This window comes from Aspergillus steynii, assembly GCF_002849105.1.
Source record: "Aspergillus steynii IBT 23096 chromosome Unknown P170scaffold_1, whole genome shotgun sequence".
Taxonomy (NCBI): Eukaryota; Fungi; Ascomycota; class Eurotiomycetes; order Eurotiales; family Aspergillaceae; genus Aspergillus; species Aspergillus steynii.
In genome coordinates this window covers 1,189,023-1,213,255 of record NW_020194398.1, presented here as the reverse complement: position 1 = coordinate 1,213,255, position 24,233 = coordinate 1,189,023, and the positions used below count along the sequence as shown (strand labels likewise).

General features: G+C 49.0%; 10 protein-coding genes across 10 annotated transcripts; 5 read left to right on the top strand and 5 right to left on the bottom strand.

The window, feature by feature from the left end:
* Positions 1 to 693: 693 nt before the first annotated feature.
* On the bottom strand, positions 694 to 2,027 carry P170DRAFT_344336 (aldolase; the record flags this gene model as incomplete). Its single annotated transcript, XM_024843450.1, has 6 exons — positions 694 to 768; positions 832 to 1,171; positions 1,239 to 1,546; positions 1,682 to 1,810; positions 1,860 to 1,909; positions 1,964 to 2,027. 6 exons carry the CDS (start codon positions 2,025 to 2,027, stop codon positions 694 to 696), a joined length of 966 nt encoding a protein of 321 aa, XP_024709320.1.
* Positions 2,028 to 3,185: 1,158 nt separating this feature from the next.
* On the top strand, positions 3,186 to 4,881 carry P170DRAFT_469489 (MFS general substrate transporter; the record flags this gene model as incomplete). Its single annotated transcript, XM_024852639.1, has 5 exons — positions 3,186 to 3,285; positions 3,340 to 3,585; positions 3,636 to 4,532; positions 4,586 to 4,759; positions 4,829 to 4,881. The coding sequence occupies 5 exons, from the start codon at positions 3,186 to 3,188 to the stop codon at positions 4,879 to 4,881; spliced, it is 1,470 nt and encodes a 489-aa protein (XP_024709319.1).
* A 466-nt stretch (positions 4,882 to 5,347) lies between these two features.
* On the top strand, positions 5,348 to 6,093 carry P170DRAFT_420798 (uncharacterized protein; the record flags this gene model as incomplete). The annotated part of the gene is made up of 3 exons (XM_024847325.1): positions 5,348 to 5,693; positions 5,744 to 6,018; positions 6,079 to 6,093. The coding sequence occupies 3 exons, from the start codon at positions 5,348 to 5,350 to the stop codon at positions 6,091 to 6,093; spliced, it is 636 nt and encodes a 211-aa protein (XP_024709318.1).
* A 2,447-nt stretch (positions 6,094 to 8,540) lies between these two features.
* P170DRAFT_420797 (uncharacterized protein) lies at positions 8,541 to 9,623 on the top strand (the record flags this gene model as incomplete). Its single annotated transcript, XM_024847324.1, has 1 exon — positions 8,541 to 9,623. One exon carries the CDS (start codon positions 8,541 to 8,543, stop codon positions 9,621 to 9,623), a length of 1,083 nt encoding a protein of 360 aa, XP_024709317.1.
* A 661-nt stretch (positions 9,624 to 10,284) lies between these two features.
* P170DRAFT_397010 (Zn(II)2Cys6 transcription factor) lies at positions 10,285 to 11,966 on the bottom strand (the record flags this gene model as incomplete). Its single annotated transcript, XM_024846151.1, has 2 exons — positions 11,838 to 11,966; positions 10,285 to 11,785 (listed from the first exon to the last, which is right to left on the bottom strand). Exons 1-2 carry the CDS (start codon positions 11,900 to 11,902, stop codon positions 10,285 to 10,287), a joined length of 1,566 nt encoding a protein of 521 aa, XP_024709316.1. The 5' UTR covers positions 11,903 to 11,966.
* A 437-nt stretch (positions 11,967 to 12,403) lies between these two features.
* On the bottom strand, positions 12,404 to 13,543 carry P170DRAFT_469485 (RTA1 domain-containing protein; the record flags this gene model as incomplete). Its single annotated transcript, XM_024852638.1, has 3 exons — positions 12,404 to 13,083; positions 13,152 to 13,287; positions 13,337 to 13,543. 3 exons carry the CDS (start codon positions 13,541 to 13,543, stop codon positions 12,404 to 12,406), a joined length of 1,023 nt encoding a protein of 340 aa, XP_024709315.1.
* A 2,141-nt stretch (positions 13,544 to 15,684) lies between these two features.
* P170DRAFT_420795 (uncharacterized protein) lies at positions 15,685 to 16,540 on the bottom strand (the record flags this gene model as incomplete). The annotated part of the gene is made up of 4 exons (XM_024847323.1): positions 15,685 to 15,851; positions 15,920 to 16,072; positions 16,127 to 16,195; positions 16,255 to 16,540. 4 exons carry the CDS (start codon positions 16,538 to 16,540, stop codon positions 15,685 to 15,687), a joined length of 675 nt encoding a protein of 224 aa, XP_024709314.1.
* Positions 16,541 to 19,779: 3,239 nt separating this feature from the next.
* Positions 19,780 to 20,838, top strand: P170DRAFT_345864 (alpha/beta hydrolase; the record flags this gene model as incomplete). Its single annotated transcript, XM_024843532.1, has 1 exon — positions 19,780 to 20,838. One exon carries the CDS (start codon positions 19,780 to 19,782, stop codon positions 20,836 to 20,838), a length of 1,059 nt encoding a protein of 352 aa, XP_024709313.1.
* Positions 20,839 to 21,126: 288 nt separating this feature from the next.
* Positions 21,127 to 22,330, bottom strand: P170DRAFT_451896 (uncharacterized protein; the record flags this gene model as incomplete). Its single annotated transcript, XM_024851234.1, has 3 exons — positions 21,127 to 21,334; positions 21,388 to 21,763; positions 21,796 to 22,330. The coding sequence occupies 3 exons, from the start codon at positions 22,328 to 22,330 to the stop codon at positions 21,127 to 21,129; spliced, it is 1,119 nt and encodes a 372-aa protein (XP_024709312.1).
* A 675-nt stretch (positions 22,331 to 23,005) lies between these two features.
* Positions 23,006 to 24,133, top strand: P170DRAFT_482254 (uncharacterized protein; the record flags this gene model as incomplete). Its single annotated transcript, XM_024853880.1, is given in 4 exon segments — positions 23,006 to 23,233; positions 23,321 to 23,580; positions 23,593 to 23,716; positions 23,785 to 24,133. The coding sequence occupies 4 exon segments, from the start codon at positions 23,006 to 23,008 to the stop codon at positions 24,106 to 24,108; spliced, it is 936 nt and encodes a 311-aa protein (XP_024709311.1). The 3' UTR covers positions 24,109 to 24,133.
* Positions 24,134 to 24,233: the final 100 nt, after the last annotated feature.

Here is a 24,233-nt window from a genome sequence, read left to right as displayed (position 1 = left end):
GTTGCTAATGGAAGGCTGAGTTGCAGATGCATTGAAGCTGGTAGTCGTATAAGAATCGCCACTGTATGTCGATAATGCCAAGGTTAGCTGAGGATGAAGCCCGATGGGAGATCGTAACTCACAAGGAAAACAAGGAATAAGCAGAATGATCTGGCCTCATCGAGGGGGTAAGAGTAATTCCATAGGTCAAAAAGTTCTGAAGCTTCATTCTGTACCTGTGGACCGACAGTTGTTGGATGATTCCCTCTATGTTCTTTTTGATTCCCTTTACTATAATACGTTCCCATTCGATGACAGCACTAATCGGAAGTTCAGTACATTGGATAAGTACCCAAACTAATCATGCTCTATAGAAGATCTGACATTCTTATGAAAAAGGTCTCCATCTAAATGCATTTATAATCCAAAATATACCTCTAACTTTGAGTTTCACTTGAAGGCCATTGCAGCTCAACATTGGTTACAATACTTTCACACATGGCCGGTCGCATTGAATACGGTGATAGTTTTAGACTGAATAACACTTAGAGGATCATCTAAAATAACTACAGAGTTACCGAAACAGTATTTATTTAGCAATAATTGAATAAATCACAAAGATTTCAAGAAAGTTCACAGGTGAAAGTTGCAAATGCAATACATGCAGCTGAATAAATATGCAGTGCCGTCAACTTGATAAAATGATAGCTTCAGTTACGCATCTCTTTCCTTTGCCGCTCTCACAATTGCTTCGGCCTTACTCTGGAAATCGCAAAATATCTGGATTGCCTGATTAATGACGTTAGCAAGAATATTCTTCATGCGTGGGTGCGGTTAAGGAACGTATTGTACCTGGGCCAGTTTCAGTTGTGCCATTCCCTCGTCCACGCAGGCAAAGTCACATCGGTATTTCTCTTCTTCGTCTATGTAAGAAGGATATTCGATTTTCGATCCTTCTTGCGACTGCTCAGCGAATAGGGACACATTGACAGATTCTTCATCTGTCTTCCGGGTCGACGCTAACAGTCTAAGATCATCAGGGACGACAGTAAACGCCGCAACCCCTGCCAATTGGAGAATCTCATCCAGTCCAATATTTGCGCACGCTTTGACTCTGGTCGGAAGGGAGTTCTGCTCATACCATTTTTGGGCTTTGACGCATAATTCAAGAAGTGGGTTCTCGTCGTGATAGCTATCCAGAGAAAGGGATCAGCCATTCAAAGCTCCCCTCAAATGAGAACGACAGTAGAAAATCGAACCTTTGATCAAACAGTGCCTTGAGCTCATGAAGGAAGGGCGATATGGACACACATCCCACCTCACCTGCTAAGACTACTTGTTCCATGGTGAATAGAGTGGTGGCCAGTGTCTTGATCTCATGATCACGAAGCTCACGACACGCCTGGAGCCCTTCCCAGGTCGCTGGGACTTTCATCACGACTCGAGACCTATCGAAGGTCTCATCGATAATTGTGAACAACTCATGGTATCCTGCGTCGATAAATTCTCTGATTAGATATCCTCTACTAGTAAAGGTATACGACTCACGCTTTCCAGTCGCAATGATCTTTTCTTTAGAATAGGCGAACCGCGGATTGGCCATGACATGGATGTCTCCTTGAACGAATGGTCGGATCTCAACAGCCATATAAACGGCCTGGTACAATGTCAGATAAAGTCAAAATCGTTGACCGAAACTTACTGCAGCCTCAACTGCAAGCTCCTCCATTCTAATTGATGAGAAGTTGTCATGCCATTTGGCGGCTAGCTCGAGTGCCTTCTGCAAAATGTCTTTTCTGTTGTCTTTTGAAAGCTCTGTGTAGTATTCATACTGTAGTTCTGTTAGTCAATATGTGATTGACTCTAACGAATCATTGTACCTGATTGGAAGTACAGTCAATGCAGCCTCGAAGTTCGCGGGCAGCTTCAACTCAATGTCAGCTCTGAGAAACAGCTTTGGCGTTGTTGGAGTTGAACTCCGTACCCTCGATATCAAAAGTGTCGAGGTCAACTTGAGTTTTTGAGCGAAGATACTCCAACAAGTTCATTCCAGATCGATCCATTGTCTTGACAATATGGTTAGATGGTGAACTCAATAAGAAAATGACCTGACGCAAGAAAAGTGTCCGTACACAAACTTGAGTGGGAGTTTCAACCAAGCGTTCTTTTCAAGTGGTTGCTTCATTCGCTTCACCTATATAGAATCAGTCACTTTCAGTGTGTAATTAAAGCACAGTCATAATCTAGAGGCCCTTTTCTGTCGCTTCTGACAATGCACCCATAGTAATTCTGAAATTCAAGTCTCTCATTTCATAGGTTTCTTTTCACAGTTGCTTCGTATAGTATCTGACGCCGCAAATGCATGGTGAGCTGAGGTCTTGTGTGACCATGTTATCTGATTCGTCATACAGTGCATGGGGCCGCAGATAGAGGCATATTTGTTTGGTTTGAAATGAAACATTTCCAGCATCTGCATCTTTGAGCCGTACATCCGGGAATGGACCTTGAATACAATTCTTTGTCCTACAATACTTTTATGATGACACGCTTTACATAAACATTGTGGGACTTCCCCGCCTCCTCGTATTTGCTCACCACAATCCTCATTCCATGAAGATTGCAAATGGCCTTTAATCGGGTTGATGCTTGATTGCGCATGTCAGGTGGCTCCGAGATGCATAAGATGAACAAGAAGCATGGGCCACCATACATGACAGCATGCAGGGAAAGGTCAGAGATGTCATCAAATACCTAGCCAATCTGCTCAAATATTACCTTGGCCTTTATCGGAGGAGGCAAAAAGCTGACACATTTTGGCAAGTTCGGGACGCCAGGTGGTCATCATGGCTTCTCGTTGATTTGGTGGCGGCCTATGCTTACGTAGAATCTAGTCCAGGCTGATCTTCCAGCAGCTTGCATTAAGTGTTGTCTTTCCTTCAATTTGCATTGAGCCATTTTAGTCAATTTCCTTCTTTGATTACTACTAATTTTAAGGTTTGACATTGCGTGTTTGCTTGTCATTTCTTGTGTAACATCCCATGTAGCGCGGTAATGCAATGGAACCCGAATCGATTAGCAAGTTTAAAGAATTCTGTGGGGTTAGAACTGTGTCCACTACCTCAATTCTTTCTGTAGAATTTATATGTGTTAGTTGATGTACAGTCCTATTGAAGCCATCTCAGGCGACGTATCAAGAACTAGCCAAAATGACCCAAACCGAGGTGCAGTCAGACAAGAGCTATGGACACGACTGGAGATCATCAAAGCTCTTCATCATCACTGTAACATCGTTTGGCCTTTTTACTGGTGAAACTGCCGTTACCTGCAGATGGCCACAGAAATACTGACTCATTAAAATAGACATGTTTCTCTTCAGTTTCATTATACCGATCTTGCCAACCATACTTGAAGATCGACTCCATCAGGCCCATTCGCAAACACAATTCCTGACATCTTTGGCTCTGTCAATGAATGCACTGGTTTCAATTGTCATAGCACCAATTACGGCCCGGGTCGCAGACAATTCGCCTAGGAAAAATCTTTTCATGGTCTTTTCCTGGGTTCTCAATGCCATCGGAACGGTTATCACAGCTTGGGTTAACACGCGTAAGCATAAGAAATCTATAGAACTTCAAGTCAATTAACAAAGAATTCAGTTGCTGGTTTATTTATCGGCAGAATCATCCAGACACTTGCCGGATCCTTGATATGGAACGTGGGCATGGCCATCATCGCTGACACGGTCGGGCCTACCAATATCGCAAAGGCGCTCGGTTTTTCGATTTTATTTACCACAGGGGGTATGCTATGCGGACCAGCAGTGTCAGGGACGTTATATCAATATGCTTCTTACTCGGTAACATGGGCCAGCACATTCATCATTCTACTCCTCGGCATCATCCTCCAGTTACTTGTGGTAAAACCTTGTCATTTTGAACCATACACAGAAGGTTATGGTTCAGATATGGAGCAACCCAACACCTCTGGACTCAGCAGTCCCTATTCGGGACAATTCTACGATAGAAATCCACTTCTTCCTCCGACGTCCCCAAGACAAATCCCTTCTTATCAATCGTTCCCCGAACAGCAAGGCCCGGAAGCTGAAACCAACAATCCCACAAAGCATCAGCCACCAAGCCATAACGTTTACTGGCTAATGCTTTGTAAAAAGCGGGTCACTATGGCATTAGTGGCTGATGCATTATTTGCGATCCTCATTGCGAGCTTCGAGACCACCATTCCAATCCACATCAAGGCCATCTTTCACTGGGAAACGGTTCAAGCCGGTCTATTGTTTTTACTTCTTCAAGTTCCGTCCTTCATTCTCGTTCTACCTGCAGGATGGCTGAAGGACAAAATTGGGATGCGGTACCCCGTCAGTGCCGGTTACTTACTGCTCGCACCCTTTATGTGGCTTCTCGGAGTTCCAGGACAGGATGGATATGCATGGGCCGGAAGTGGTAAAGCCGGTCGAATCATCTACATTACTGCGCTGGTAGGGATTGGGATTTTCAGAGTCTTGCCACTCGGATTCGGAGCGGTGGAGGTGTTGAGTAAGTAGACCAACTTTATCATCTACCAGATTACTCACAAGTGCCTCTCTAAGATGGGGCGAATGAGCTTAACTCGGAATATCCTGGTATCTTCGGTCCACACGGAGGATACTCGCGCTCTTTCTCCTTGTCCAACGTTACTTGGAAGCTGGCGATGTTTGTCGGGCCGTTGGCTTCAGCAGCCTTGAGTGATGCCCTTGGATACTATTACCTGAATGTATTCCTCGGTATGTGTTAAAATCTAACAGCCCCTTGAAATACTGTCGCAGACGTCCTGACAATTCTATCTGCCATAGCGTCCTTGTGCTTTTTGATGGCTATTTGCACGTTTATAATCCTTCGTCCCTGATCAAACCTGCGTCCACGACTACTTTACACATCTTCAGCTGAGTACCTTCGCATTGGGGAATGTTGTGCTACATAATTCATTTTAAAAGTTTGGTCTACTGCCTTCCGAGAAGAAAATATATATAGGAGCGATCGACCTATATGGACATATTCTTTTGAGCGTAGTGATTGAAAGCGATGTCAGTAATGCTTACATTATCCACATGAAAGATCTATCTTCCCAAAAGCAAAAGATAATGAAGAAAGAATCAAATGCCAACTGTAGGGGAACTTTTCAATGCCTGAGGCTGGGCGGAGAGTGCTGCCCGAGGCAGCATAAACAAAGCCGATCACGCGAGCGGACAATAAACTGCTAGTGGAGGTGTCAAAACATCTCTGCAACCGTTCAACCTTCCATCTGGAAAGAATTTATCCTTTAGACACGTGTACGGACCCCTTTCAACCAGTGATCATCAGTCAAATTCAAGATGGACGACATGCCTGAAGTCTTTCTTCTTAGCCTCGCCCGTGACACCAATGGAATCAACTCGGACCTGATATACGATCTCGCCGACCGATGCCATCTGAAAGGCACAAAAGCAGGCCATGCTGCCATCAGACAGCTTGAGAACAAGCCACCCAAAGTAATCATCGCAACCGATGAGGGCTTAACTCAACCCGAACATCGAGACGTGTTAGAGAAAGTTCGTCAATACGTTGAACGCGGAGGAATACTTATCTTTGCGATCCATTTTTCAAGTGTCACCCCTGAGGATGTCTTTAATTCTTTCTTTGAACAAACGTTCGGGGTGCCTTGGCGAAAAGGCATTTATCGTTCGTATAAACACGCGTTCAAATCGAGCTGTGTCCTTCCCGGGGGGCAGTAAGGGATGCGTTCCCAGCCGCATACCGCAATATCGAAGCTCAACATGTTATTAACACCCAACCGCACGAAATAATCATGGGGCCTGTCCCTGATGAGGAATTATCGAGGTCACATCCCTTTCAACCTGCACCAGAACCGGTCGACAAGTCACAAGCTGCAGTCGTGGGGACCAAGGTCGGTGATGGGTACTTGGCGCACATTGGGTATCCCAACCATGAGAATCGTGCTACCAAGGTCATTATGGAATTGTGTGGGCTGAAAAAACCGATTGATGTAAGACTGGAAGTTATGATCTGCGAAATCTCAATCAGTTATTAACTTGCTCCTACGCAGCCATGGTACTTCTAGGCTAGCCAGCCAAGAGTCATGGCCACTGTTCATTCGGAATCATCGCTGAGACTATGGTCTTCTTGCAAACAAAATTGACGGCTTTATTTCTCACCTGTTCATGACAGTTGATTGATGCAACTTTGTGAGTTGTCGATGAGAGATAGAAACAACTCAAAAAAGCGAGGAAAAAAGAAAAGCAAAAAAAGCCAAGGCAAGAAAGGAGGGAAAGTCTCGCGGGAAAAGTGAACTAAAATTCGCATTCGATTACAACACATCTTACGAAAATCGCGCATGAGACGAAGAATCTCACAGCATTGAAGGATCTGAGAGATCACAAGTAACCCTCCCAGTAGGTTTCCATTCCGCCTCTTCTACTGCCCCGTACGGTCGAGAACGTCCAGAAACCCCCATGAAAGCATGAATTCCTTCGATGGCTTGAGCTAACACTGTAGACCGTCTAGCATAAATTGAAGCACAGACGCACTGCTATTCTTAATAGGCTTGTTCATGCTAAGAGGCTGTAGCGGCTACTTAAAACAGGCTTAAATGATGAAACACACTAACCACCCGTCCCGCCCCAGCCCTAGAAAGCTGACGTGCCATCTCCATCGCTTGGAGTTGGGGCCTGTTGATAGGCCACTCCATCCCACTAAATTAGCGCCTTCAGTGCAAGCTGCGGTGCTTTGTCGTCCGTCAGCTTGGCAACCTGTCTTCCTCCCTTTTTCTCCTGTGTATATTTGCTTTTGGCGATGACGCTTCTGGCTGATTTGGCCCAATCCAGGAGCCCTGGATGTTTGATAGATATTGAGCGCGCCACAGACGGGATAATATCGGGTGACCTAGAACACCAACATACGGAATTCCACAGCATGATTCAGCCAGGAGCCACTGTTCCCAAGCCCTACGATGGCTGAGCGGTTGGCAGACCAAACAAGTAATGATTTTGGTGATCGCCAGAATTATCTGAGACATGCGACTCAGATCTTCCCACGCCAGCGTTCTCTAAACAAACCTTATTTTTATTCTTCTGATTTCGCGGGCAAAATGTTTCCCGCGCAAGAAAGAAGGTTGAGCTGCTACATGAAGCAAGGTGACAGAACCATAAGTAGACTTCAGGGTGAGCCCCATCATTTGTTCCTGTCGACCTGTTCATTATGATTTGGGACAGTGACTTCCTGTGGTACTCGGTAGTCATAGATGACATACCGGCCTTCCTCACCAATGCTTTCTTCCATCCCTATATAAATGAAGCAAATCGCCGACCGTTGGATACCTCATTTTCACTCGGCACGAGTCCTCATTGGTGGCAATTGAGGTGCCTCCAATGTGGTCATCGAGTGGGCATCGATCCTTGCTGCACCCGGAAAAGCCGACGGGTATCGTCAAACTTTACAGGCATCGCACCACTGCTTCAGCCCGTCCACCCGTCTCCGAAAGCCCTAACTGCTCCCCTGAAAAAGGAGCTTGGTGGCTTCTATGGGGAATCTCTTTACAGTACCGGTGCCCAATGATGGTGGCCTATCAGATAGTCTAGTTACTCGCCGCCCCTTTCAACTACCGTCTGTCTGGGTGCCGTGCTCAATTTGCGCCAGAGGAGACACGGAATAATAGCCGCCGGTGGGAGACTCCGCAGTCTGGACGCTGGAGCAGCATGTCTGCTGAGTCACTGGACATGATTGGATACAGATTATCAATTAGACTATCAGACCCACCCCATCGGCGGAACTGAGAGCACAGCTGGATGCAGCGCAATAGACGAGTACCCAGAGCAGAAGCTCCGACATACGATGAGCAAGCTCATCCACGATGACACGATCGCTGTCATAGCATTGCCAGCATGAATCCTGAGCACTGGCCTAGACGTCATAACAAGCATCAAAACACAAGGTCAAGCACGCGTCTGCTCGTCTCATCTTGCTGTGGATACAGTCGTTGACGCCAGCCCCGTGGGTCCTCGCCCAATGGCAATTCTGCACGGCCCACATGCCACACGCAAAGCAAAACAGCTTGTGTTTAGGGATCGGCCCCCTTGCCTGGATGCTGGTTCTGGGCAGTGGACACCCCTGTCGAACACTTAACGTGAATCGCCGTGCCTGACTAACGCAGTTCCAGGCATGTCCACGACCTGGAGCTCTTGATTCTCATTTGGCTGTGGCGCACGGCACGTCGGCTTTTTCTTTTTTTGCCTACGCGACGTGGGCCTCGTGATCTCCTAGATGATTGCCTCATCCAGGACGCAGATGTCTCCGGGGGTCATAGCGAGTGCGGGCCCGAGCTCATTCATCGCGAAGGACGGTATTCTTTTTCCGTCAGGAGGCAGCCATTTGCGCCTGCAGAGATGGATATAAATTGGGCCATGTCTCCCCCGGATGTCCCAAAAACCATCACTACGATCATTCACTTCTTAACACTCTCTTTCCTTTCAAGACAAACTCTTCTATTCTGTCCTTACGTTCTGTTTCATCATGAAGTTCACTGCTGTCGCTTTCACCGGGCTGGTCGGCTGCGCCGCCGCTCTTCCTCACTTCGGTTTCTTCCCTGAGCCTTCTGGCCCTGCTCCTACTGGCCCTGTCCCTACTGGCACTCCGACTGGTTCGCTGCCTCCTCCTCCCACCGGCACTGGCAGCCTTCCTCCCCCTCCTCCCAGCGGTACCCCCGATGCCGCTCCTCAGGAGCCGGAGCAGGGCTCTGACTTCCAGAAGCGTCAATTCGACGGCGCCGAACCCACCGGCACCTTCTTGACTGCTCCCTCCGGTGCCCCTACTGGCGGACCTCCCGGTCACCACGGCCACCACGGCCACGGCGGTTTCCCCTCGGGATTCCCTGACCCATCCGGCTTCCCCTTCCCGTCTGGCTCTGGCTTCCCCGAGCCTTCTGGTTTCCCCGAACCTTCCGGATTCCCTGAGCCCTCTGGCCCTCCTCCTCAGGATGGCCCCGAGCCCTCTGGACAGCCCGGCCCTGAGCCTTCCGGACAGCCTGGTCCTGAGCCTTCTGGCCAGCCCCAGCCCTCCGGTTTCCCCGGTGCCGGCGAAGATGCTCCCACCGCTACCGGCCAGGTGAAGCGTCAGTTCGGCGGCGACGCCACCGGATTCCCTGAGGCCTCTGGCTTCCCCCAGCCTTCCGGTTTCCCCGAGCCCTCCGGTTTCCCCATTCCTTCTGGCGGTCCCCAGCCCGGCGGCCCCGAGCCCTCCGGTCAGCCCCAGCCTTCTGGTCAGCCCCAGCCCTCCGGCTTCCCCGGCTCCGAGCACGGCGAGGCTCCCGCTCCCACCGGCACCTTCGAGAAGCGTCAGTTCGGTGACTTCAACGGTGCCCCCGAGGCTTCCGGCTTCCCTGAGCCCTCCGCCGGTCCTGAGCAGGGCGGCCCCGAACCCTCCGGCCAGCCTCAGCCCTCCGGATTCCCCGAGCCCTCTGGCTTCCCTGCTCCTTCCGGCTTCCCTCAGCCCTCCGGCGGCGCTGAGCCCTCTGGCTTCCCTGGCGCTGGCTTCCCCGGTGCCGGCTCCGGCGAGGAGGCTCCCTCTCCTTCCCAGACTGCCGCTCCTTTCAACTAGAGCTGCCTCGAATGGGCATGTCTAGTTTCGATCCTGGGACTCGGAGATCACTCATTTCATGCGCGAGGACAGAGTGTTGCAACCAGCTGGTCGGGTTGTGATTGATTCTGTGTTTGTGAATGGCTCTTGTTTTGCATGGGCTGGTGGAATGGTGTCTTTCATAATGGGATTCTGTATTAATCCTTTTCCTTGTATAGTGTCACTCGTTGGTTGTGGAATAGGTCATTTCTTTTTGGGTAATGTATCTAGTTCGCAGCCGATTAGAAAGAAAACCAGAAAATCTGAAACATTAAATTTCAGCATACTTTCACTGTAATCTTTTGTCAGTTCGAATTGTAGAAGAAATCCCTTCTCTGTATATAATACACCTTTCCTTTTACTTTCTCCGGGGTATATTTGCTCTTGAGATCGGGAATCAAAACTGCATAGCCAAACTCTTTCAATAGATACTTATAGCTTTGTTTACAGGGCCTCATTATGCAGTTAGAATCCAATCGCGCGTCTCATAAGCTTTACGATCTAGTCATGCTTATACATTCTTTGTCCTATACTGAGAGTATTGAAAAGAATATCCACAATCTCTAACCTCACCGTCTAAAGCTAAAAGGGAACCTCAAATCAAAGATAAAAAAGTCAAAACCAAAGACCAACCCCATCCAGGTCAAACCCCAACGACCCCCTCCGCCTCCCTACTTATCGTCAGCAACTGAAACGCACTATCCAGCCCCCCGGCGTCTACAACCCCTTCCCCAAAATCCTCCAGCCTCGCCTCAGCCCAATCTTCACTTGCGTCCTCGCACTCGTAATCCGACATCATGCTCTGTACGACAAACACCGCCGACTTCGCATCCCAGAGACCCTCTCGCTCGGGAACCGCCGAGTCCTGCAACAGCGAGAGGGCCAGCTGTCGCGTCTGTCGTTTCTGCGCTTTCATGCAGATATAGTACAGCGTGGCTATTAGCTGGGTGGAGAGCATGAACCCAGATCCGGAGAGTGGGCTTGAGGTTTCCTTTTTTGCCAGGTCGAGGAGTGTCGATATGTGTGTGGCTGCGGCGTCGAGGCGGTTCTCGGCTGCGCTGCCTGTTTCTCGGGTCGTGGGAGAGAGGGAGTTGTCTTCGACGAGGATGCTGTGAAACATTTCGGCTTGGATCTGGAGGAGGAGGATGTGTTGGTGGGAGGTTTGGGTTTTGGAATTGTCGGGGTTAGGAGAGCCGTGGTGTTGGTGTTGATGTTGGTCTATTCGACCGAGTAACTCTGTCGTTGCGAGTTCGAACTTCTCGAACCATGCCACGATGGCGAGTCTTTCTGTTCTGACATAAATTGGGAGTTGGTCCCATGAGTAGCGTTTATATTCGAGGTAGAAGGTTATGTGATGCATCGTGATGTTTTGAAGGCGTGTCAGGACGTCTTCCGCGTGTGATAAATCGACAAAGGAGTCCGGAACAATTGAATCCAGACTCGACGCCACGCTCCCCTGCGGCAGTAGCCTAAGCCCAGGCAGACGGTCGCTGTCGAATATACTAGCCTGGACGTCTAGCCGGGTGAAGATGGAAATCAGATGATCGGATATTCCGTCCGACGAAGCGAAGAAATTCGGATTCTCGATGAACGTGCGTTGCAGCAGCCTCAAGCTCTGGTCAAGATGCCAAGTTGCCTGCCTCGCATCACCGACAAGACATTCGAACGTGTAGAATATAAGGCCACAGATGAGCGCCACCTCGGTAGAAGCGCCGGGGGACCGAAGATGCGACGCCAACTGACGATGGCACTTCGAAATAATCTCCATACTCGATGGTCGCGATTGGAAGGATACAGGAGCGGAGTTTGACGCACTGCACATGTGGTCCCGATACAGGGAGCTTAGCGCAACCAAGGCACTACGGATAACAGGCTGATGATGACACCGCTGCAGGATCAACTGCGTCCACAACGTGGGGTCCGAGAACCCAGCCAGTCGGGAGGCTGCTTCCGAGCAATAGAAGTGCAGCAGCTGCCGATCCACCTGGCTACCGGGCACTTTGAACGGGATGCTGTACGCTTTGATAGTGCCGGCCGGGCTTGTCCGCGCCGTGGCTTGGACCGTGTATCCCCCACAGCTGCGGCCGGAGCGCACGCATCGCAGGCATTCCGGGGTGGCCTCGTCGCATTTGATACGCCGGGCCCTGTACGGTCAGAAGGGCTCATTGCATGGTGAGTAGAGAGCGGGGGCCTCACTTGCAGGTGCTACAGCCCGATCGGACCTTCGGGGTACTGCGACGGGGCCTTTTGATCGCTAACATGCTGGGCTTGAATATACGAAACAGGAACTGGCGAATGCAGGGTAGAGTAGTCCGTATGTGTGGGATGTTGGCAGAATTGAGATGGTGTTGACGTAGGCAACGCTCTTTCGTTGGTCCTGGGGGCCAAAATATACGACCTTGGCGTCTTTTCCTGTTGCGTGATGGTGGCGATCCTTCGATGATGCTAGCGGATGGTTAATAATAACAAATCATCATGAGTCGTGCATGCCGATCATTTCTATCCTCTGCGTTGGGGCTCTGTTTTTCTTTGCCTCTGCGGCCTTCCCAGGCGTCTGTCGGCTTACCAGCAGGCATCAGCTATCAAATTAAACGCCAAATACTAGTTAGTGATGTTCAAGTTTGCGGGGGGGAAAAGAAAAAGAAAAATAAAAGAAAAAAAAGAAAAACAGCATAATCAGATGAGTTGAAATATTCGTAAAGAAATTAACGTAAATGAGGAAGCAAAAATCTATAGAAACATCCTCCGCAGTCTAATTCCCTTCACCCATCATTCTCCAAATACAAACCCCGATCCACCCTCTTCATTTCCATCTTCCTCTCCTTTTTCTGTCGCTTAAGCTCCTTCTTCTCGGCCCTCGTAAGTCTCGGAAAATCCGACCTCGGTCCTCTCAGAACATGCCCCGGATGAAAAACATTCAGCGCCAACAGCGCTAAAAACATAGGTGCAGCATCCAAAACATACTCATACGACTCGGTCGTCAGAACCGGATTCGTAGCATCATATCCCTGCGCATATTGACACAGCCTAAACATGATTCTCACGGTGATCATAGCCAGGGCAAAATAAATCCCGTAAAACAACCGCGACGGATGAAACAGGCCTTGTCGGGCCGGGAACTTCCCGTCTTCGTCACCAGCTACATATCCCTCCCTAGATACCTTTCGCTGCAACTTGATTGCCAAACCCAAGAAGCAGAGGATGAAGAGCTCTTGGAGTCCAATGCCGCCCATGTACAGATGGAGTCCGAGCATGACGAACTTGTGCCCCATGCTGTCGTTGGTGGACATTGAAGCGCCGGCTACTTGGACGAGGAACGCTAGGATGTCTAGTGAAACGAATAGGGCTCCGTACCGACGTGCCGAGATCCCCGCGAGCTTTTGGTCTGGGAGGAAATAGTAGATCATGCGGCCGAGCGTCATGTAGATGAATGCGTTGATCCCTGGGCGGGGTGTTAGAGACCCCGTTGCGGGTTTTGATTGTTCGATAAGGGTCGGCGTCTTCACTTACAGATCGGAGCTAGGAGAAAGAATAACTCGTATAGTGTACCCCATATGTCTTTATTCTGCTGGCGTGTCTGCATGACTCGGAAGACGAATGCGAGGAGTTCCCAGGTGGCGCCCATAATGACTACCCACGCGTAACGCTGAGAAAGAGTTAGCTAAACCCGAGTTTTGTATAATTGTGTAAATGACCTTTTTATACACGAATGCTTGGACAGTATGCAGAGCTGTCGTAAGACCGAAGAGTACTGCGAACAGAATCGCCGCCGCGAAAGATGGCTCATAGAAGAGAAGCGCGTCGCATGCTTCTGGGGGTAGATAGCCGTTCTTGCCGGGTGCCACGTCAATGCAGGTGGCAGAGGCTGCGGCAGTGGATGAAGTCGTGGGAGTCGGTGTCATATTGCTGTGAATCTGGCCTGCAATCTTGTATCTTGTTCTGATATTGTGCATCGCGACTGCATGGCTGGTGATTCTACCAAATATATACTATGTCTACTGATCTACCAAGCTCGTTTATTTTTTTCGTTCTATTTTTGGGGCCATGATTAATTAGGCACACTTGGATTCGAAATCCAATGGAAACAATGTGGAATTGTCAACAAAGTTGATTAACCCTAAAGATGAAGCGGTGTTTTGAATTGAGGCAGGGTCCGAATGGCAAGGATGAGCTAAAATTTACGAGGCCGTGCAGCTGCCCAGACCCACCAGCAGGAATGCGCTAAAAGATACGACCGAATGACTCGGGCGCAATGAATCTGCCTGACGCTACTCAGTGTTTGAGCCACGTTGCGTTAAACTTTAGGAATCTTTAGGTTTTGAGGCTCAACGAAAAAATGTAGGATTTAAAAAGTGCAATGAAATATCGAAAACAAGACATAGTTGCGAAAGTAAAGAACATCTATTTGACTCCGAAAACTTATCCTATTCTTAAACAACAACACAACCATGCACAAAAAGACCGCCAACAACAACTTGGGCTGCGATCTCCATGAAAAGCCCTAGCTGCTCAACGTAGAAGTCGAGGTCCCCGAGCTCTTCCTCCCCGTTGGCATGGAGGCAGTGTTCCCAATGTGAGTGTCATTCTCTACGAGCAGCTTCGCAAACCTCATCTCATGCTTTTCGAAACCAAACAACGCTACAACAATCTTCAAAACCACTCTTCGATTGGATTATGTGCAAGTGATAAAACAAAATCAAGCACCTGTGTACGTATGTACATACTTGCAGACTTTCAACTACACCGTCGCGAGGGGTTTTTGTAATCGAAGAACAAAGATGCCCTCGCGAACTGCTGACAAATTGTGATTCGTTTGAGGGGATTTCTATTGTTTTTAACAAATACAAAGTTAATGGAGGCAGTTCGCGACTCTAAAACGTACGAGCAATGCTAACGATTGAGCGAGCCAATTGTGTTCGCACAGGCCGATCCACACGGTAAACAAATGCCGATAACGTTCGCACCTAAATCTTGGAATTAAGGTTGGAAACACGTTATTCTGGAATATGAACGGGATGCACAGCCTTCTGTACACTCATTCGTTGTGTCCACTAGGCAAATGCTTGTCTATACTCTAGTGCCCGATTTCACACGCAGCTTAAAGGGACCAAAAATGTATTCTATCCACAGACCCGGGGAAATTATCGAGTCATAACTAGAAGAGACAATCGTAGTCTTTCTTTCCGTCCTTTTTAACTTACCAAAAGATTTCTATGTGCAAGACTAGGGTGCTTTGCTTGGTTTCTAATAGATTATAATTAATGGAGCTTAATAGTCGCTCGTAAATTAATGCGATATACAGATTAAAATAAACAGTGGGAAATGCATGGAAAAGGAGCGAAAGATTATGACTTTATCACCGCAGATGGCCCGAAGACTTCCTCGAACCGTCATGGCACATGACCAACTAAACCCTAGTTCGGAGTTGAGTAGCAGGATCAGATATGAACGTGATGAACATACTTTAATCTTCATATGCAAAGTATCGAGGTTCTTGATTTCTATTGGTTCTTTAGAACACTATCACGCCTACAGAAAGGGGCTTGAAGCCTCTGTCATTTCCTTGGAAGTTGGTATGTACTCATCTCCGGCCAAGGGTTTCGGATGATATGGGAACACATATTTGCTCATGTGGAATAAATAGCCGTATTGGGAATAATAGGCTGTCTGATAGATTGCTCGGGACATGAATCTGAGTGGACCTACACATCCGGATAAAAATCCCGAAGTAGGCTAGGTTATATCTTGGTTGATCTGAAGCGATGAGCCATGTCATTATGATAACTCCTTGACATGGACAGACAATACCTTAGTCTTCAACCTCTCGGTGAATTATGCCCCACAAAACCGTTTATAAAGAAAGGTGGCCGACCCCCTTGCTAGATTTCTATAAGATTCGGACGGACTCAAAGAGGTTATTGGCATGAGTTATTGACTAGCATGAAGACAACTATCTAGCAAATACAATGATTGTAGTTGTTCAAGCTATGCAACTATGCAGAATATAGTACATTCAACCACCCGGTATTCGGTCTAGTCAGATTTACGAAGACTGTCCGAAGGTGAACTCGGGGATCTTGATGGTGGTGACAGTCCAGGTCTTGCCGTTGTCGCTGGTCGACATCTCGCCGGTGACACCGTCGCCCTTGCCAACGGTGTTGATGTAGTCGGGGTCGGCGGAGTCGAGGATGATCTTAGTGTCGGTCCACGCTGTAGAGCACAATTAATTAGCCCATCGATTCACAAATGATACAAAGCTTGTTTCTGGTAAGTCTTACAGTGAGCACCAACAGTGCCGCAGTTGTCCTCAGCACACTCGACGGAGCTACCCCAGCCCTGAGCCTTCGCGTCGCTGGTGGAGAGAGTCGAGACGGTCTTGCCGTTGACCTGGACGGTCTGGGTGTAGTTGCCGCTGTTGTCGTCGAACTTGTCTGTTTTAGGACTTAGCTGCATAATTCATTGCTGAACAAGGCGTGCTTTCTTACAGTGCATGGTAACCTTGTCACCCTCGCCGGCGGTGGCGGACTCTCCCTGGACGGGCATCTGGGTGTTGGCTATACATATTGTCAGCTTATGTCGCTTTCGCCGGGTGAAAATGTAGACTTTAACTAACCGCCAGTGCTCAGGAGAGTGTAGGCGTAAACACTCCAGTTGTCGGATTGCCAGTTGTCGGCAATGGACTGGACCAGGTCACCGTTGGAGGTACCCATGCCAACCCAGAGGGAAGCATCGCCAGAGTTTCCGCTGGGGGCCTTGGGGAGGACCAGGGTGGAAGTGGCCTCACGGATGAAGGTGCTGTCGGAGACGGGACCGGTGCTGAAGGCAGGGCCCATGGCAGCGTTGGCGGAGTTCAACGCCACGGCGGCGAGAACGGGGAGAGTCTGAGCGAGGGAAGGCATTGTGATGGCAACTGTGATTGTGGAGTGGCTGTCACAACCGTCAAGCCTGCGCCGGAAAAGGACCTTATATGTGCTTTCTGTCGAAACATCGTGCCTGTCACCCTTGATTCTAGTGGAGGAGAATTCACTCCGTAATCCCTAATCAAAACATGCAGTGGTACGATTCATCTAAGAATTCTCCACCCGTAAAGACATGATCCAGTCAGAGACGGTCGCAGTAGCAGCTTAAAACTGCCGATCCATTTATCTCCAACACTCGCGCCCCACAGTTACCTACAAGCAACGGCGAGATCGACACTCCGGCGGAGATGGTTTGAGGGACCATGTCGGATTCGGTTATCGAATTGCCGATCTGAATCCTTCCTGTGGGTCTGGTTTTCAACATCCGGGACATGCCGGTATTTTTTGTGCTCGAAACCGTCGGGACATCGAGTCGTCGCTGAGACCGCGCAGTTTTCTGACTCGAGACCTTCAGTCGTACTCGTATTTTGCTTTCTTTTCGGAATAATTCCCGATATTAATCATTAACTGTTCTCAGAATTCAATCCGTATATTTCAATAAATTCATTATAGTCACCTCAAATATTTGGCAAAGTGCTAACGATGATAGAAGTCTCATGTATTAAGCATTCCGGTGAATGGGTACACCAATGCTTACTTCTACTGCGATCCACCTCGCCCCACGGGGAATAGGGCAATTGGATTCAAGACTCAAGTTGAAGGTTCTAGATGACCGGAAAGTTAACAAGTTACTTGACCGACAGTGTGGGTTAATCTATTTTATGCATAAGAAGATTCGGAAAAGACGTTTATCCAGGCCATGAGTTATTATTCATGATGACCAAATCACCACAAATAGGGGCTAGAAAATGTTGTGCCTAGATTATCGCGTCGTGCGTAGCACATAGATTGTCTGAGCGTTTTGTCAAAAGTTCATTAGTAAAGGGAAAATAACTGGCGATGGCACTTGGTAATATACAGAAAGTTCAAGACGATGTACGGACCTGCACGATGGTTATCGTTGGACGGGAATTCAAAGCATTAAATCAGATTTACCGAGGCTGGTCAAAATCCGAGTCGAAACTTTTACGGAACATTGCTCGAGTAGTTAAGTCTCTCGGATCTCGGAGTGTCAACCTCGAATCCTCAGATAGGCTATGAGGAGCTGTATGTTCACTGCGAACTTTCCCCCTTATTCTACAAGAAGGCCGTATAGAGTGCGGAGCACAATGGATACCTGCCCCGACCTGGTGATATGATTTTGAGACACCAGTGGGTAATTTCGGAGAAACCCTTTGGCAGTGTGGGGGAGTGTAATATTTACCACTTGTTAGCGTAGTTTGATAATCTAGTAGAGATTTGTGTTCCCAGGTCATCCGATGTCTTCACTATGTATACTATCATTTATGCCATTTCGATCGAGTCTTGCCCCGGATGACAATATTATAACAAATAAACTGGCCTTCATAGGGCCGTACACAAGATTATGGTAAGCTAGGCGACAAAAGATAGAAGAGTAGAGACGAAGACAAAAGCCGCGGCGACTCAACTATCTTAAATGTCGAGCTAGTAATCAGTATGATTTACATATAAAAGCAAGTAGAATGATAAAGAGCAGAAAAGGCTACATGAACGCAAACTACCACTTGTCTAGCGTCAAACTTTCTTCTCAGTCGGTATGACTCCGACTGTTCTCGATGACAGCTTAGTCCACATGGCTACAGTTATTGACGAGAGAGTGTTTGAAATAAAGCGCAGAGGCCTCTGTCACATTCCCGCCTCAGAAATGAAAAGCTTCTGGTTTTTGAGAAGTTGTTTTTCCTAGGTACACAGCAGTTCCTATGACTTGTATATCTAAAAATGTAGGCGACTAGACCGAAAGCCTTAGCTAAGGCAATTGTCTGTCCTTTTATGTTAACAACATAGCTGATGCTTCCGGATTCAGACAGATTCTCAGTGATGAGGGGTGATTTTCTTCCCAATGAGATTCCTCAGCAGCATCCCGAGTGTTAGATCTAGCCGCTTTGGCCTTGGATACTTACTGTCTCCCAGTATGTATAGTTAAGGTAGTGTGCACCTATCAATGGCGGTGGGAGTAGAAATAAGTGAAGCAGCACACATCATTAGTCTGTTATATATAATTCAAGGTTCCGCCCCCCCAACAACTATATTTTCACGGAACTTTCTCTTCGAGCCCAAATCTTCGTTGCTAGAAGTCCTGGCACGTGCGGATTGAGCGTGAATCAATCACCTACATAGGTGGCAGCCCCGGTGCGATAGATGACATTCATTTCTCCACATCCCTTTTCAGATAAACGAGCGAAAATAAGCATAGCTTTCCTTATAGACTTCCGTTCTATCATAATCATTGGTGATTCGAGATGCCGTAAGAGGCAAACCACTGTGTTCAAAAAACCTCGCGAGCTTCAGAATATCCTTAAGACGTGTATTCTAGCTTGGAATAGGCCAGCTCAGACAGCGTCATAAAGTGAATAATTAAGTGGACAGAATTGACTGAACCAGACAATTAAGTTCGAAGAAATCAGAACCTGTATCTTGGCGGGCTTTTGCGTCACTCGTCACCAGACCATCGTTTTTGAGGAGTAGACGCCTCTGGGATTGTCTTCAGAAATTGAACACTCGCCTCTTATTGCACCATTTGGCTGCATGATGCCATTTTCTCTGCAATGCGAGGGGCTTACGCCCAGCCTGCTGTCCATTGGCTGTTCCGGCCGGCTGCAACTGCCGGGACGCTAATGCACGGTGCTTATGCGCTAACCAATGTAGGCCTAGTGCACTCCGCCCTGGCGATCACTCCGGATTGCCTCAATCAGAACTATCCTCAAGGTTTCCAGAATCCACCATCCGTCACTTTGAGATTGCTCGGTCAGCGAACAAGGCCCAGACGTCAGCATTCGCTTGGCGTTAAGGCAGCACCATAGCTGAGCCCACTCTGATTACACGTGGGGATGCTCTTCTTTCAATATCATTGGCACCTCGATGCCAAGTGGACTTATAGATCAAACTTGGCAGGATATCGTTCGCAGGATCAGCACAAATCTCTTATCTCCGGTACTAACCCAAATTATCACACATATGATGACAATGCCCTCTTTTCTACGTCGAGATTCGACAGCTATAAGACCAGCGATCTTCCCTGCGTCAAGTAGAAAGAAACCAAACTCGAACACTACTTTCTTCTTCTTCTAAATACGTGACTACCATCCTACATCAGAAACATGAAGATTGCACACAGCAACGCTGCCATGGGCATGCTGATAATCGCCAATGCAATGTCGGCAACGGCCCAGAACATGTCATATGGAGCCGACAACTTCTACCGCAGCAGAAACGTGACTGGCCACCCGATTACCTTCAAGGACCAATATCAGATGGATATCGCCGGAAACATCTTCGTCAGCGACAGAATCAACCGCACCGTCGGTCTCAATCGCACCGCCAGCCTCCCGGCTATCGTTGTCGGCCATCCCATGGGTGCCGTGAAGGAGCAGAGCTCCAACCTGTACGCTCAGAAACTGGCCGAGCAGGGTTTCGTCACGGTTTCACTTGATCTCCCATTCTGGGGAAGCAGCGAGGGCGAGCCGCGCAATGCTGTATCGCCAGACCTCTACGCAGAGGCATTCAGCGCGGCGGTTGACTACCTCGGCACGCAGGAGTTCGTCGATCGCGAGCGCATCGGCGGTCTAGGCATTTGTGGCAGCGGATCCTTCCTGATCAGCGCGGCGAAGATCGACCCACGCGTCAAGGCCATCGCCACATCCAGCATGTACAACATGGGCGCTGTTGCGCGCCACGGGCTGCAGAGGTCTCAAAGCGTGGAGGAGCGCAAGGAGGTCATCGAACAAGCAGTCCAACAGCGCTGGACTGAAGTGGATGGTGGCGAAACTGAGTACACCCCCGGCACTGTCACTGAGCTGACGGCCAACTCGACGGCCATCGAACGTGAGTTTTACGATTTCTACCGCACCAGGCGTGGCGAATTCACGCCTCCCGGCATTTCATCCAACATCACCACTATGCCGACAGTCTCGAGTAATACGAAGTTCATGAATTTTTACCCGTTCAACGATATCGATACTATCTCGCCGCGTCCTATGCTGTTTATCTCGGGTGACCAGGCGCATTCGCGTGAGTTCAGCGAGGACGCTTATGCGCGTGCGGCTGAGCCAAAGGAGTTGGTTTGGGTTCCTGGTGCTGGCCACGTCGACCTGTATGATCGCGTGGAACTCATCCCATTCGACAAGCTCACTCAGTTCTTCCAGTCCAACCTCTCCTAGATGGTGTCCAGCTTCGCTAGAATATCTTCCGAAGCATAGTATTGTAATTCAAGGCTAAAGGAGCACGAGAGGCATGGGTTTATCGAACAGAAAAGCAAACTTATCGGTCCAATGTGGGAAAGACCGGGCTACTTGTCAGTGTAATTAGTCACATACTGCAAGGCTACACAATTGAGGCCCATCAATTTAAGAATTCGATAGAATAGATGGATAAATTACTAGAGACACTAGAGACACTCCTGTGACTATTACAAACGCATCAGTGAAACAGAGAAAGCAAAAGGCAAGTCAGGGTTGAAGCTCTCGGCGCATCAAGCCACAAAGATTTGAGACCACCTGCTTCCTTCCATATGTAGAGTCCAAATCAAACCAAGGGGTGGAATCCAAATACAAGAAAGAGGTAGGCGAGAGAGATTCCAAATCGTTAAGATAGTCGCTCGTGATCTCAAAGTGAAGGGGGCACATGTAGTGCTGGGTAACGTTGATCACTATCACTCTGTCATAATATCAGTATTCATACAACTGTGGTAACAGAAAGATAAGTAGTACCCAGGTGGCTGTATTCCATAAAGAGTGTTATCGATACCGGCTACAAGAGCTTCGCAAGTCATCTGGGCCAGGCATTTATCCGAAACGATCGGCCGACCGTTTTCAAAACTTTGGAATTGTCTTTTCCCTTCTAGTATCGCCAGGTGATTTTTCGAGAGTACAAAGCCACCGTTTGACTCCTTTCGTAAGCATAGTCCTCCGTCGTCGATGGCTACTATCTTCCGTTTCGATATAGGGGCCTCCGCGACGAGTCTCACTTTAGCATCCCGAAATTCGACAACAGTCGGTAATTCCGTACGGTCCTGAGGGGCACCGAAGTACAGGATGTGTCGAATAACGCACGAGGCAAGCCGTAAAGTTTCATCCTCCGGCGAGGCTAGGGATCTGTGTGATTCGGGTCGACGTAACCGACAGAGGATGCCTCCTGGGAGCTTTCCGTCTCTGGACTGCTGGAACCGACTCGAATATTGCGAGAATCCACAAAGTCCTTTTGGGGAGTGTTTTGTCTTGGACGCTTTGCTCTTTTTTCCCCTTCATCCGATCCATCATCGTTGTCGGGGGGTGACTTTTTCTCGCGACGCTCCCGGCTACCTTTGAACATTGCCAAAGCCGCCCAAATCTGCCCCAGAGAGATACCACAACCAGAGCGTCGTACGAGTTGGTGCTCGCTTTGAGCCATGTACCTCGGACCCGGTGGACCGTTCACAAAGCTGATTATCTCAGTTGAAGATTTCAAGTCCGAAGGTCGTGTGTACGGCGCTAAGATCGGAAGGACGAGGCGCTGCGGCGCTCGACGGATTAAACGGCAAGCAAACAAATGATCGCGCCCCCATTCACTCGCGGCGACGAGGTTGAGGTCCAAGAAGTCCTTTTGGCGGCCATCTCGACAATGTGTATTGAAAGCCGGTTTGCTGGTGATCGTGTCAAAGTATGAAGACTCCATACTTTTGTATAGCTACCCATGGGGATGATGAGGAGTGGTAAGACTTCTAAGAGTCGTGGAGTGGGCGGAGGAGATCTCTGACTGCCAGGGCCCCAGCGCTATATCCCCTCTCGTGAAGCCAGTGGGCAGCATGAATGAATGGATGATCAAATCAATGGTGAATATAGCCATGGCCACATGACAGGCGTAGCGAAACAAGCCATGAAACAACCGGAACCCACCGCCAGCATGGCGGGAGGTTCCAACATCCCCCATTTCATTGGAAGAATCGGGGCTTCCGGGGAAATGAAGTGACGAATCAGGCCACCTGATGAGGCAGCTGGCACCAGTGAATGTAAACAGGTACTACTGGACGTGAATGTAGGCAGGTACTACTAGTACTGGACATGAATGATTTTGCCACAATACCAGTCTCTCGCCTTCCTTGTGTGCCTTGGACGGATGGTATGCCCCCACCTCTGCATCCAGGCACTCGATTCATCTGGACTTGTCGAGGTAAGACCAGATTGGGTGGAGATCCATCATCGGTCATCGTTGGTGGTGAGCGGATCGGCCATCCCAAGGCGGTCGGGAGGGCGGTGAGGTTGTTTCTGTCGCCCTTTCTCCATCGCTCTCCACTGCTGCCGCCTCTCCAAATCTCCAACTCTGCATCCATCATGAGCTGACTTCGCTAGCATGTCCACCAACGACGCTGGCATGGCGTCTTTCGCCGAAATCATGCGTCATCATGGCGAGCTTATGGTGAACCCGCTTCTGTGGACCTCTCGCCATCTGGAAATAATGGGGGCTCGGTTTCAGCACCTGGAGAATGCCTCCCAGGTGGAGCAACCGCGGGATGACGAACGGCCCTCGGAGGGTCTGGCCGACAGAGAGTACTTCGCCCGGGTGGTTGCCTGGAGCCTCGTGATTCCAGGAAAGCTGAACGCTCTTGCAAACATTCTCTTGTCTAGCGATAGCGTCTTGGACAAGCGCAGGTGAGCTGCACCCCAGGACCGGCGGGAGAAATACTTTCCACACGTTGCTAACATCGTCCGCGAGCATAGCAAAGGGCCCGAGTTTATGTTCGCGGGTCGGCCTGTTCATCGACCAGTTTACACCGTCTTTCGTCGCAGAGATCAGCCCGACCGACCTGTCTCTCAAGAGTCACTAGCCCTGATTGGCTATGTGAATTACACAAACGTCAGTGGTCCTCGCTGGCATAAATGTTACCCTCGCCCGCGGAAAGATGGACGCGATAACTCCCCGGTTCAGTGACTTGCCAGAAAAAAGCTGGATCGTGTTACTCCAGAAGAAAGGACAGAGGATCCCTACTTTATCTGCATTTTACTATCACTCACCCAGTTGCAAGAGAGGCTTTTGGAGTCCCAAAAGCGAGAAAATCATCTGGTATGTGTTCTTGGCCAGTCCATACTGGCATATAGTTCCCCTGTGTTACTCTGGCTCACCATGCCAAGTCCCGCCTTCTTGTGGCATTCCCTTTCGATCCAGAGTATATCCATATTTATGAGGCTCGAATCACGTCCGACTTCTTACGGGCACTTGAAACCCCCACGACAGCCATGAAAGAAGCGAAATTCCCTACCATCGAACACAGGAAGATCCCATTCAGGCCCTACAAGACCTTCCAGGAACGAATCTTGGTGGAATTGTCGATCAACAATTTTTCTCTCGCTTCGGATGTTCCAAACGGTACTTTGTCGAACGTAACCAATCCACATCTCAAACGACCATACGAGCAAGCAGATGATGAAAGATGCAAGCGGGGTCGAGTTTCATGACGGCTGGTTTGTGCTTACAACCCTACTCAACATCTTTCCTTTTTCATTGTTTATCGGCGACAGTGCAAGGGACAGCAGGCTGTCAACTCGCCGCTGCCGGTCTCCGGAATATGGTAAATCTTAGG